General features: G+C 35.5%; 2 protein-coding genes and 2 pseudogenes across 2 annotated transcripts in view; 1 reads left to right on the top strand and 3 right to left on the bottom strand.

Annotated features, from left to right (window-relative positions):
* LOC107699237 (inter-alpha-trypsin inhibitor heavy chain H3-like) overlaps positions 1 to 1,949 on the top strand; it is a 38,925-nt gene extending 36,976 nt beyond the window's left edge. The window contains exons 22-26 of the mRNA XM_016500467.1: positions 15 to 113; positions 204 to 378; positions 529 to 677; positions 1,609 to 1,693; positions 1,820 to 1,949. Of these exons, the coding sequence (XP_016355953.1) occupies positions 15 to 113; positions 204 to 378; positions 529 to 677; positions 1,609 to 1,693; positions 1,820 to 1,934 (623 nt within the window). The 3' untranslated portion in view covers positions 1,935 to 1,949. The remainder of the gene's footprint in view (positions 1 to 14; positions 114 to 203; positions 379 to 528; positions 678 to 1,608; positions 1,694 to 1,819) is intronic.
* Positions 1,950 to 3,479: 1,530 nt separating this feature from the next.
* On the bottom strand, positions 3,480 to 4,540 carry LOC107699147 (somatostatin receptor type 2-like; annotated as a pseudogene).
* A 1,266-nt stretch (positions 4,541 to 5,806) lies between these two features.
* LOC107697231 (inter-alpha-trypsin inhibitor heavy chain H3-like) overlaps positions 5,807 to 12,122 on the bottom strand; it is a 32,758-nt gene continuing 26,442 nt past the window's right edge. Inside the window, exons 21-24 of the mRNA XM_016497971.1 lie at positions 6,847 to 6,872; positions 6,601 to 6,749; positions 6,386 to 6,470; positions 5,807 to 6,308 (exon numbers count right to left, since the gene is read on the bottom strand). Coding sequence (XP_016353457.1) covers positions 6,194 to 6,308; positions 6,386 to 6,470; positions 6,601 to 6,749; positions 6,847 to 6,872 — 375 coding nt within the window. The 3' untranslated portion in view covers positions 5,807 to 6,193. The remainder of the gene's footprint in view (positions 6,309 to 6,385; positions 6,471 to 6,600; positions 6,750 to 6,846; positions 6,873 to 12,122) is intronic.
* The window catches only part of LOC107697364 (inter-alpha-trypsin inhibitor heavy chain H3-like), an 11,428-nt pseudogene continuing 6,729 nt past the window's right edge, over positions 7,424 to 12,122 (bottom strand).

Genomic DNA, 12,122 nt, shown 5'->3' with positions numbered 1-12,122 from the left:
TTTCTTTCCAAAAGTCAATCGTTTCCTGCTGCCTGTTGTTGGTCAGTCTAAGCCACTTTGTTTTGATATTCCTGTTCCTCACAGACTCAGACTCCTACAGGATTCAGCGTCAGGTTAGACATTGTTTGTTCTACGTGTGCATCTATTTAACAGGCCATCTGTCTTATGAATGTGTTTACTGTGGTATTTTCTGTTCATCCTAGAGTTCTCTATGAACGGAGAGTCTTTGAGTGAACAAAATGGATTCCATCAAATTGCTTTTCATTACAAAACTAACCATCACTTGATAATAAGCACAAAGTCTATCAGTTACCGTAATGGCCAGGACAATGTTGAGTTTTTGTGGGGCCAGGAACCAACCCAATACAATACAGATAGGTAAATACAGAAGTTCTCAGCATAGAAAGAACAAATATATTCATAAAGGAACTCTAAATCTTCTGTGTATTAACTGTTCTCTGTTTGTTAACAGTTTGATTGTGATCAAACAGAGGTAGAATTCACTCGTGAGTTACTCTCTATCAACAGTGTGTCTCTGGTTGTTCTGAAAAGTGAAATGAATGTTACCATGGGAAATATAGGTGTTATTATTCTTTCTCATAAGAAAGATGGGGTCATGTTTTTGTGGCCTGCCATTTGGGAATATTCAAAAGATGCCAACCTGACAGGTGTTTTAGGTAAGAGAGTAATTCACTGTCTAAACATTTAAACATTATTTACAGAATCAAAACGTGCCTCCTGCTAATACTGAAGTAGGCTCCGCATTAAAGGAATAGTTCATCCAAAAATGAAACTTTGCTGAAAATGTACTCACTCTCAGGCCATCCAAGATGTAGATGAGTTTGTTTCTTCATGGGAACAGATTTGGAGAAATGTAGCATTCCATCATTTGCTCACCAATGGATCCTCTGCAGTGAATGGGTGCTGTCAGAATGAGAGTCCAAACAGCTGATAAAAACATCACAATAATTCACAAGTAATCCACACCACTCCAGTCCATCAATTAACATCTTGTGACGTGCAAAAGCTGCATGTTTGTAACAAACAAATCCATCATTAAGATATTTTTAACTTCAAACCATTGCTTCCGGTTAAAATAAAGTCCTCTATACCTATTGCTTTTTCTTGGATGTAAATGCATTTTCCGCAAATTTTATTTTTTGGGGTAAATTATTCATTTAATAATCTTATATCTGACAACAATTTTACATTTTAGAAGAACAGTGTGCCTATGTTTAGAATAATATGCTAAGTTATTACTCTTACCACTTGCTTAAACAACGTGATGAGTCATATGGCCAAAATGTAGTATACTATTGTTTGAAATCATGGAATAATGGCTAATGTTTCACTTACTATTTAAAACAAATTCACTGCACGTTGATCAGTAGTATTCCATTCTGAACATAGAACATTTTGTGATTAGCCATGTTCAAAAAACTTTAATATAATTATAACCAATATGTCAGTGATGTTATTGTGCCGATTATGTACTGTACATTGCTTAGCCAACAACTGGTTATTGTTATAAAGTTGATATTTTGGATAAATTGCTGTTGTTAAACCAACATTGGTGACAAATCATAATATCTGTGGATAATCTTTAAGGAAAGGCTGATATTTCATATGAGGAGGCTGAAGGATCACAAACACCAACTCTAAAGATAAAGGACAAGGAGGTGAAGACATCTTTGTAAGTGATTCAGTTAATAAATACATACAATCTTCCATAACACTTTCTGTTCCTCATTTTAAAAAAGTATTGTGTTGCTTTATATATAGAATTTATAAATGTATTATTTGTGTCTATTAATTGTAGGGAGACTGTCAGTGATTACAGATCACATTCAACTCCTGTTCGAGAATGCTGGCTTGTACCGTTCCAGGCTCTGATGGAGGCAGAGATTTCTGATTTCACTGTCACTCAGCTGTAGAGTAGACAAACAGTGTTTCCTATTATTTTAATGGTTCATATTAAGTAAATTATGGTTCAATGGTTCAATCCCATCTGGCCTAGGAATTACGTAAACAAAAGTAAAAAAAAAAAGACTTCAAGACTTTTCGTAAGTATATTATATGCTGACCTTTTTTTTAAAATCCACTTCAGCTGCCTTTCCTCGGGTTAACCCAGACTGACACTTAACGGATACAAATTCTCAGGTCTAATGTTTGCAAGTATTGACTTATTTAAATTTGCATTACAATTGCATTAAATTTTAATTCCAAATGTAAATTCTAACAGGTTGTCCTTTCATTATGGCATTTATATATATGAGTTATTACTTTCTGGGGCTTAAATATATTTTCAACATTGAGCATAATCAAAAGAAAACGTTAAAATTGGGAATGACTTTTCTTTTTTTCTCAAAATCTGCCTTCTCATTTTAAACGTATGACTTAATATTCCCCCTCAACCAAACCGATTTTAACCACAAAGAGATTTGCAAATTGATCAAATATTGCTTTAGGTGCGATCTTTAAAACATAGAAGAAAAATCTGGGTTTCCCGAACTTTTCAGTGATCAGTTCTTAAAAGACACATTTTTTATTAGTGTGAAGAACGTGTTAATAATCTGAAGAAACTTTTTCCACAATGAAAGGGATACTGACCCTCAAGCCATCCTAGGTGTATATGACTGACTTTCTTTCATACGAATACAAACTTAGTTATATTTAAAAATGTCCTGGCTCTTCCAAGCTTTATAATGGCAGTGAATGGGTGATCCAGAGGTAACTAGGAATTACACAAGCTTCAGTCTGGATCCAGCCCATCATGAAGATCTGAGATGATGGAACACCTGAGAAGAGATGATGCCAACCCCTCCGAGGACCTGAGATGACGACAATCCAGAACCAACATACAAAACTTTTCCTATAAGTTTGATCGCAACGTATAATCATTGCTGTTAATAGTATTCACTGTTTGTTTGCCATTACAAAGCTTGGACAGAGCCAGGTCATATACACCTAGAATGGCTTGAGGGTGAGTAAATTATGGGGTACTTTTAATTTTTGGGTGAACTATCTCTTTAAGAGTCTTTTGTGGAATGTAAATGTTCCATGGATGTTAAAGGTTCTTCATGGAACCATAGATGCCAATAAAGAACCTTCATGTTTTAAAGAGTGCATCCTTTAAACTCAAGTCAAACTACACTGTCTTGTGTTGAACAAACCCTTGGCAAGTCTGCAGTTTAACCAACACAAAATATTAAAACAATGTACAATGCCAGCTGTTTGGTTCCTTTTGACATTTTATTAGGCTGTGCAAAAATTGGTACATTGAAATACCAGAACAAAGTTCCTTAGTGTCCAAACCATTGGTCATTGTTGCATCATGAACATCTCATGAAAGTGTTCTACATGTTTGGTTATAAACAAAATACTCATTGTTAATCCATTATATACAGCCATATACATCTTAGCCATAAACAACTTACTTTATGGAACAAATCATGCTAATTAACTCTAACTATATGACTTTAGGAGGGTCTTTTTCCACAGACTCCTTGACCCAGGTCCATTAGTTCCTTCCTGAATTTCTCTGACATAAAGACATAGAGAATGGGGTTGGCCACTGTAGAAGAGGTTGCCATGATGCGTGCAAAGGCAGCAAAAGGTCCGAAGTGAGATATAGGACCAGCTGCTTTATCAACCTCAGCTATTTGGGCAAACATCAAGCCATAGGAAGGCAGCCAACACAATGCAAACGCCAGCACTAACAGAGCAGACGTCTGAGTCACATGCACATGGTAGTGCTCCAAACGGTCAGTCTGAGTTGTGCGGCCACCTCTAGTGATTTTGAGGAAATGGTATATCTTGGCATAGGCTATTACAATGATCCCAAGTGGAAATACAAACGCCTTTGTCAGACAGGAAATTGAAACATGCCAGGTCCTCACGGGCTTCATGGTTGTCCAGGCCTGAAATCAGCGTCCTCCAAGCAAACTGAGGTGATGCCAAGATGACTGCTGGTATCCACAGTACACCCGCAACTACTTTTAAACGTCCCTCTCTACGCCATTGATACGCTTTTGATTGATGGACCACAATGATGTACCGCGCAAAAGCCAAACCGGCCAGCGTAAAGGCACTCGCAGCTGTACACATCGCACTCAGGAAGCTCACAGACTTGCACATGAAGCTTCCAAACGGCCAGTGACGGGTTACAATGGCGACTGTGTGATATGGAAGACATGAAAGGAGGAGAAGATCTGCCACACTTAATGACAGAAGAAGAACATCTGTGCCGTTTGCATTTTTTTGTTGGAGTCCTCCTGTCCTTCCTCCACTGGCCTGTCCATGTCCTCGCCGCATCGTACGACAGATGACGATAAGAACCAGGATGTGTCCCACCACCCCAGTTACCAGGATGAAGCTGTCAAATATGGGTACCAACACTCGCTCAACATCACTCAGTCCATGACTGGAACTGTTTGTCCCATTAACCATAATGGAGTGTCCAAGGATGAACCAAAATCTAATTTGAATGTAATTGGTTCCTGAAAGCAATTACTATTTTTTATGCATCTCTTCAAATACTGTCTACAACTTTTACTTAACTGAAAGCAACAGAACAATGTTTTACTAATATTTCCCATTCGAGACCATTATAAAGATGTTCAAACATTTCAAAACCAGTGTGCAGTGTAGATCCTTATGCATTATTGTAGTTTTGCCTGAGAACACAATGACAAAACGCTCTGGAATGCATCAGTAGTTAATGATTGCAGAACTCAAAGCGCAGAAATACTGCTACGGGTTTAGTTCTCTTCAGGGGAAGCAAAATATTGCCTGAAATCATTGTTTAATTGTCTTTCCACAGATATATTTCCTCTATAATTCCTTTACAGATATGGCAGATCCAAAGCCATAACAATGGCAGTTGTACTTGCCTGTGGTGACTTCAGTGATTGCAGATGCATTCAAAGGATTTGCTGGATTCTTCTTCAAACCTCAAGGTGAATTTCACAAATTCAATGTCTATGAGCTCAATAATCCAAAGTATCAATCTGCCGGAACTCCCAAAGTATTATTCAAAAGATCTGGAGTGGAAAGCAGTGCTTTAAATGGAAACTTAGTTCAACAGCAGAGAGGCAAGCCAAATGGCCTTTGACCTGACAGCAGTGACGCAGCTCCTAGAAACACGGAGCTTTGTTTAACCACTCATTTAGTGAACTGTCAAGTTTAGTCAATAAACATAACATCCGACTTCTGTCGTTGGTTTCTTTCTATCCCAGGCGCTTAATTCCATGTTTTAGCCTGGGAGTTTACTTTGCCATCAATGTTAAAATATTATAATTGAATCACATTTCCCTCCAAAAATGAAAATTCTGTCATAATTTTTTCATTCCAAACTACAGAATCTTTGGAACACAAAAGATATTTTGGAAAATGTTTTTGGACATACAATGAAACAAGACATCTTTTGTGTTCTGCAGATTTTTTATTTATTTATTTGTATTTTTTTGTGAAATACCCCTTTAATTAATACTGAAAAATAAAAGTTACATAATCTTAAATTTCCTTCAAGTTCCTTTAGATGAAGTGTTACAGTGTCATAAACTCAAGTGTACATGATCACATAAGTTTAAAGCACAAGGACAAAAGTCAAAGCATACAGATAAAGTGCCCTGTACATAGTTTAGATTGTCTGTGTAACTGCTGACTCAAATACCCTTATTAGTATAGCCTTGAAGTCTTACTTAAATCTAATGAATCACCATGACTTGGCTTATGACTTACACACATCTGATGCATTTTTTAAAAAGCTTCTTCTCACTGAGACTAGAGAAAACAGCAGAAAATAGGAATGGCCATTATTTATACTATTCATAAAATTGAGTTTTCTGTTCCTGCATTTAATGTAGTTCCAAATAAAACCTTAAAAGTTCTAATAAAACTTCTAAAAAATACAGTCACTTGCTAACGTAAACAAGTATGTACTGTATTGCGTGGACAAGCTAGTAATGCATATAATGTTAGATGTGATAGATGTTAGATGTTGTGATATCAAGAAATGTTTATTCGATTAAGCTGCAATCCTAAAATGCTCATTAAATCATTTTCAATTTTAAAGAGAGATCATTTTAAATAGATTTTAACAAAGTGGAAAAAAATCCAGATTCTAACACATTGTTTTTATGTCAATTAATTCATTTACATAGAAACATGCTTCGTTTGCCAGCTTTGAACTCTACAGCTCAGTGACAGTAAAATCAGAAATGTCTCTCTGCATCACAGCGTAGAACGAGACAAGCCAGCATTTGATAACCGGCTTTGAAGAAAGTCTGTAGTCTGTGGCATCCACCCTACAGATACATTAATAGATTAAACAGATGTATAATACAAGAAAAAATCAGCAGCGTACGTATTGTTTATCACGTACCAGCTTGCGCTCACTTCCTGGTCATTTATCTTTAGAGTTGGTGTTTGTGATCCTTGAATCTCCTCATATGAAGCATCAGTTTTTCCTTTAATATTATCCACAGTTATTTATCCCATGTTGGTTTAATAATTAAAGCAAGTTACAAATCAAAATGTTCTATTTGATTGCTAAAATGTTGATACATGCTTAAATGTTTAAAAGTGAAGCACTCTAACCTAAAATGCCTGTCAACTTGACATCTTTTGGCTGTTGCTGAACAGCAGGCCACAGAAACACGTCCCCGTTTTCCTTGTGAAGCAGAATAATGACACAGATATTTCCCATGGTGATGTCTATTTCATTACTCCGTAGAATCAGAGACACACTGTTGAAACAGAGAAGCTGATGAGTAAATTCTAGCTCTCAGATTAACATACTGTACATAAATTTAGTGAAGCACATATAGTTTGAGTAGTATTTACTCCTCTGTATTGTGTTGCGTCGGTTCCTGGTCCCACAGAAACTCAACATGATTCTGGCCGTCGTGGTAATTGAATCACATTTCCCTCCAAAAATGAAAATTCTGTCATAATTTTTTCATTCCAAACTACAGAATCTTTGGAACACAAAAGATATTTTGGAAAATGTTTTTGGACATACAATGAAACAAGACATCTTTTGTGTTCTGCAGATTTTTTATTTATTTATTTGTATTTTTTTGTGAAATACCCCTTTAATTAATACTGAAAAATAAAAGTTACATAATCTTAAATTTCCTTCAAGTTCCTTTAGATGAAGTGTTACAGTGTCATAAACTCAAGTGTACATGATCACATAAGTTTAAAGCACAAGGACAAAAGTCAAAGCATACAGATAAAGTGCCCTGTACATAGTTTAGATTGTCTGTGTAACTGCTGACTCAAATACCCTTATTAGTATAGCCTTGAAGTCTTACTTAAATCTAATGAATCACCATGACTTGGCTTATGACTTACACACATCTGATGCATTTTTTAAAAAGCTTCTTCTCACTGAGACTAGAGAAAACAGCAGAAAATAGGAATGGCCATTATTTATACTATTCATAAAATTGAGTTTTCTGTTCCTGCATTTAATGTAGTTCCAAATAAAACCTTAAAAGTTCTAATAAAACTTCTAAAAAATACAGTCACTTGCTAACGTAAACAAGTATGTACTGTATTGCGTGGACAAGCTAGTAATGCATATAATGTTAGATGTGATAGATGTTAGATGTTGTGATATCAAGAAATGTTTATTCGATTAAGCTGCAATCCTAAAATGCTCATTAAATCATTTTCAATTTTAAAGAGAGATCATTTTAAATAGATTTTAACAAAGTGGAAAAAAATCCAGATTCTAACACATTGTTTTTATGTCAATTAATTCATTTACATAGAAACATGCTTCGTTTGCCAGCTTTGAACTCTACAGCTCAGTGACAGTAAAATCAGAAATGTCTCTCTGCATCACAGCGTAGAACGAGACAAGCCAGCATTTGATAACCGGCTTTGAAGAAAGTCTGTAGTCTGTGGCATCCACCCTACAGATACATTAATAGATTAAACAGATGTATAATACAAGAAAAAATCAGCAGCGTACGTATTGTTTATCACGTACCAGCTTGCGCTCACTTCCTGGTCATTTATCTTTAGAGTTGGTGTTTGTGATCCTTGAATCTCCTCATATGAAGCATCAGTTTTTCCTTTAATATTATCCACAGTTATTTATCCCATGTTGGTTTAATAATTAAAGCAAGTTACAAATCAAAATGTTCTATTTGATTGCTAAAATGTTGATACATGCTTAAATGTTTAAAAGTGAAGCACTCTAACCTAAAATGCCTGTCAACTTGACATCTTTTGGCTGTTGCTGAACAGCAGGCCACAGAAACACGTCCCCGTTTTCCTTGTGAAGCAGAATAATGACACAGATATTTCCCATGGTGATGTCTATTTCATTACTCCGTAGAATCAGAGACACACTGTTGAAACAGAGAAGCTGATGAGTAAATTCTAGCTCTCAGATTAACATACTGTACATAAATTTAGTGAAGCACATATAGTTTGAGTAGTATTTACTCCTCTGTATTGTGTTGCGTCGGTTCCTGGTCCCACAGAAACTCAACATGATTCTGGCCGTCGTGGTATCTGATAGATTTTGTGCTTATTGTCAGATGATGGTTTGTTTTGTAATGAAATGCAATTTTACGACATCCATTTTGTCCAGTCATGGATTCTCCATTCATAGAGAACTCTAGGACACACAGTACAAAACATTTAATTCCAGAAAAAGGCGACTTTCAAAAGGATGTGCATGTAGTAAATGTGTAATAGTAACCTGAAGCTGAATCCTGTAGGAGTCTGAGTTTGTAAGGAACAGGAACGTCAAAACAAAGCGGCTTAGACTGACCAACAACAGGCAGCAGGAAACGACTGCTATGAGCTGGTGGAGCTAAGACAAAACATAACCAAATGCAGCATCATAATTATTCTATAGAAATTGTATAATAATTAAGTTTGAGAGCACTTTATGTACCTGACATTGTAGAAAGTACATTTATTCTCCCTGTAACCGTGGGCATTTGTTCTAAAAAAACAAACAAAAGAGGTTTAGTCATTAAAAAGCCAGATACAGGCTATTAATAATAAAGCTTTACATGCTTAGTCAGTTTATCAATAAGTGAAATTATTATTCTTATTATTAAAGGTTTTTGGACAAAGAATGGTACACTGTCATACATACCGTCAGATTCCAGAAATAGTAAGCTTGGGACTGGGAAAAAATGAAAGTTAGGCATTATATAGACGATAAAATACTTGCATTTCTTATTAAGTACAATCATGCAAAAATTGATAATTAGACAAGACATACATGATATGCACATGACAACTGTGTTCATCATTATTAAATCTGGTTGATAACAAATACATGTAATAAATGCATAGCAGAAAAGGAATGCAACCACCTACTTGCAGCATTATAAAGATTAGGGCGATATCGTCCACCTGAAAACAGTGTTTTTTTTATGTTGTAAGCATGAATCAAAGATCTGTTTAATACGATTTTTTTTGCAATATGTGTTTTATTGCAACCCCTCCATTTTACACCTTTACCCCATTTGCATAGCCTTTTCCCCACCAAAATAAAAAAAAAATGTATATTTATATTTATATTCTGTCAATAAATAAATAAATAAATGGAGGGGTTTCAAAGCAACATTTAGAAAAAGGGATAGTCTTAATGATCATGCGGAATACTGCTTGGTGTGAACACTATGGAAGCTATATGATAAGGTTGCAATTTCCTTTTTCCATAACAGACATACCACGGAGCCCTTGACGATGAAGCACATGAGGAGCACCACCACCAGCACCACCACCACCTCCATATGCTAATGCTGGGATATAAAACAAATGAATATATATTTGGCAGAGTATGCAGGTCTTCTCCAGTCACCCTTCCTCTTTCCTAAACTAAGTGTTGGAAAAGATGGTTAAGAGGTTTGTTTTCATCTCAAAATTCAATCAACAACCAACGTACAAAACAAAATCCACACCCTACATTTTCTTGTGTGTCACAATGCAGCAATAAATGTCTGAGGTCACTGCCGTTTCATTGTGAGTTTAATCTACATTTCTGCATTCATTTAAGTACATGAACTGTTAATTCACCATTTTATAACTACCTGTTAAGCGACTCTGAGTTGTAAGATGGGGGTACATTACTAATTAAAAAAGAAAGAGAAAAGTGTTATTCACTGTATACAGCTGTCAGTCCACAAACAAAGAATTATAACACAAAATGAAGAAGGAATACTTAAGATTTTGCACTCATTTTTGACATTGAGTGGAAAATATCAGGCATTGTTCGTGTCAGCTCGACTGTTGCTTTTATTAAAGCAAAAAGAGACATTGAAGTTGGATGCTCCTATGCTGCTAAAATATTTTGTCAAGAAAAAAAGTGTACAATAATAAATTAGAACTTTTTACAAGTGATCTATGACTTTTGAACTCTCTTGTGTATAAAAATAAATACAATCGCTAAATATATCAAGTTCATGACTCAGACACATTACTTATATAGGATACACATATAAAGTATTTTTTATCATATTTTATTAGATGTACTGTTTAACCTATGATGCAATTGATGCAAAGCTTGTTAAATACATTTGTACATAGCTTTTCATATAATCACTGTGTTTATTGTGCTGTCTAAAATCAAATATTAAAGGTCAAATGTTTGCCCTAGTAAAAAATGTATATATTTAAAATACATTTATTAAAAAAAAAAAAAATGTATAGTTCATAAGTATAGTTCAAATCTTACTGACTTACTGATATAAAAGTTAGAATTAAACTTTATTTGGAGTACTACTTGTGCACAATGCACATTTCTTAATATTAAGCCTAAAATGTGTTTTAATGTCACTAGTGATGAAGACTGTATGATTTTTATGTTTTTATGTCGGTCTTTAAATGCAAGATATTTAATGTGTACCTAAAGTATACTTGCAATAGTTCCACTTTAACACAATCAAATATACTTCAGTATATCTTTAGTTGGACTTCAACACTACTTCCACACAATTAAAGTGCATTAAGTACAAAATTAGTTGTTCCAATTTAGCAGACATTAAATATACCAGTTTAGTATACTAAAAGTACAGTTGCAGGGTATTTTTAATAAGTACATAAATATGTAAATGTATTTGTAGTATACTTAGCATGAAATAAATGTATTTCAAATATATTTTAGTATATTTATTTTTCACTAGGTAGAACTTTTCAGTTCTCACCTGGAGGTCTGGGCGGCTCTCCTCCCTCTTTGGGTTTGTCGGCAACTTCCACTTCACCCTCCTGTGGCTTGGTAACAACCATAGAGGTAAGGGGAGTGACAAACTGGTATTTCAGGGAGAGTTTAAGAGCTTCCTTCTTTTCATCCTCTTTCTCTTGTCCTTTAAGAAGCACCCTGAGATAAAAAGATGTCCTCAATGTTCATCTTAAATCGCAGAATTTCATATCACTCATAAACTTACTGTCTCTCCAGAAGCTGCTTCACTGTAAGGTAGGCCCACAATCTCTGCATGAAATCTTCATTCTCAGGAGGGACATCACTGGGGTCTTTTGTCATTATAGTGTCCTGATACGTCACTTTACTGCCTTTCTGCTCAGAAATAATAACACTAGTGAATATTTTTATCAGGAATGCTGTCAGTACCACTTTCACCCATAACCCAATATAAAAACAAACCTATTATTCCCAACTTCTACACAATCGAACAATGATCCTAATAATATGCCGCTAAAGAGAAGATTAGTGAAGATCTCACTGATACTGCGATGACTTCAGTGGTGAAACTCTCCACACTGTTGTCTGTGATTTGTCCTGACACCACAATCTCGGAGCCATTGAAGTACAAGCTAAAGCTGGTCTTGGTAAGGTTTGTCCCTCCTGGGTATTTAAGTTGAATATCAGTGAGGAGAGGGACCGCAACTTCATCATAGAAGCCCTAAAAATCAAACAGACTTTAAATGCGCTCAAACAAAGTTCAGCATTGAGGATGAATTCACAGCTGATTGTCTGTAGGTCACATGCAGCTGTAGATCAGCGTCCGAATCTTCATAAATCCTGCGAGCAACTCCACCATTTTCCAGTGACATCTTTGTCAGGAAGTCGAAGTTTACATCATATCCAAAGCCAAGACAATAGAGGGGAAACTTTGTCCCAATGGCCT

Source organism: Sinocyclocheilus anshuiensis, unplaced genomic scaffold (genome assembly GCF_001515605.1).
Source record: "Sinocyclocheilus anshuiensis isolate Anshui unplaced genomic scaffold, SAMN03320099.WGS_v1.1 scaffold313, whole genome shotgun sequence".
In the NCBI taxonomy this organism is placed as follows: domain Eukaryota; kingdom Metazoa; phylum Chordata; class Actinopteri; order Cypriniformes; family Cyprinidae; genus Sinocyclocheilus; species Sinocyclocheilus anshuiensis.
The sequence above is the reverse complement of the archived record's forward strand: the minus strand, read 5'-3'. Positions and strand labels throughout refer to the sequence as shown.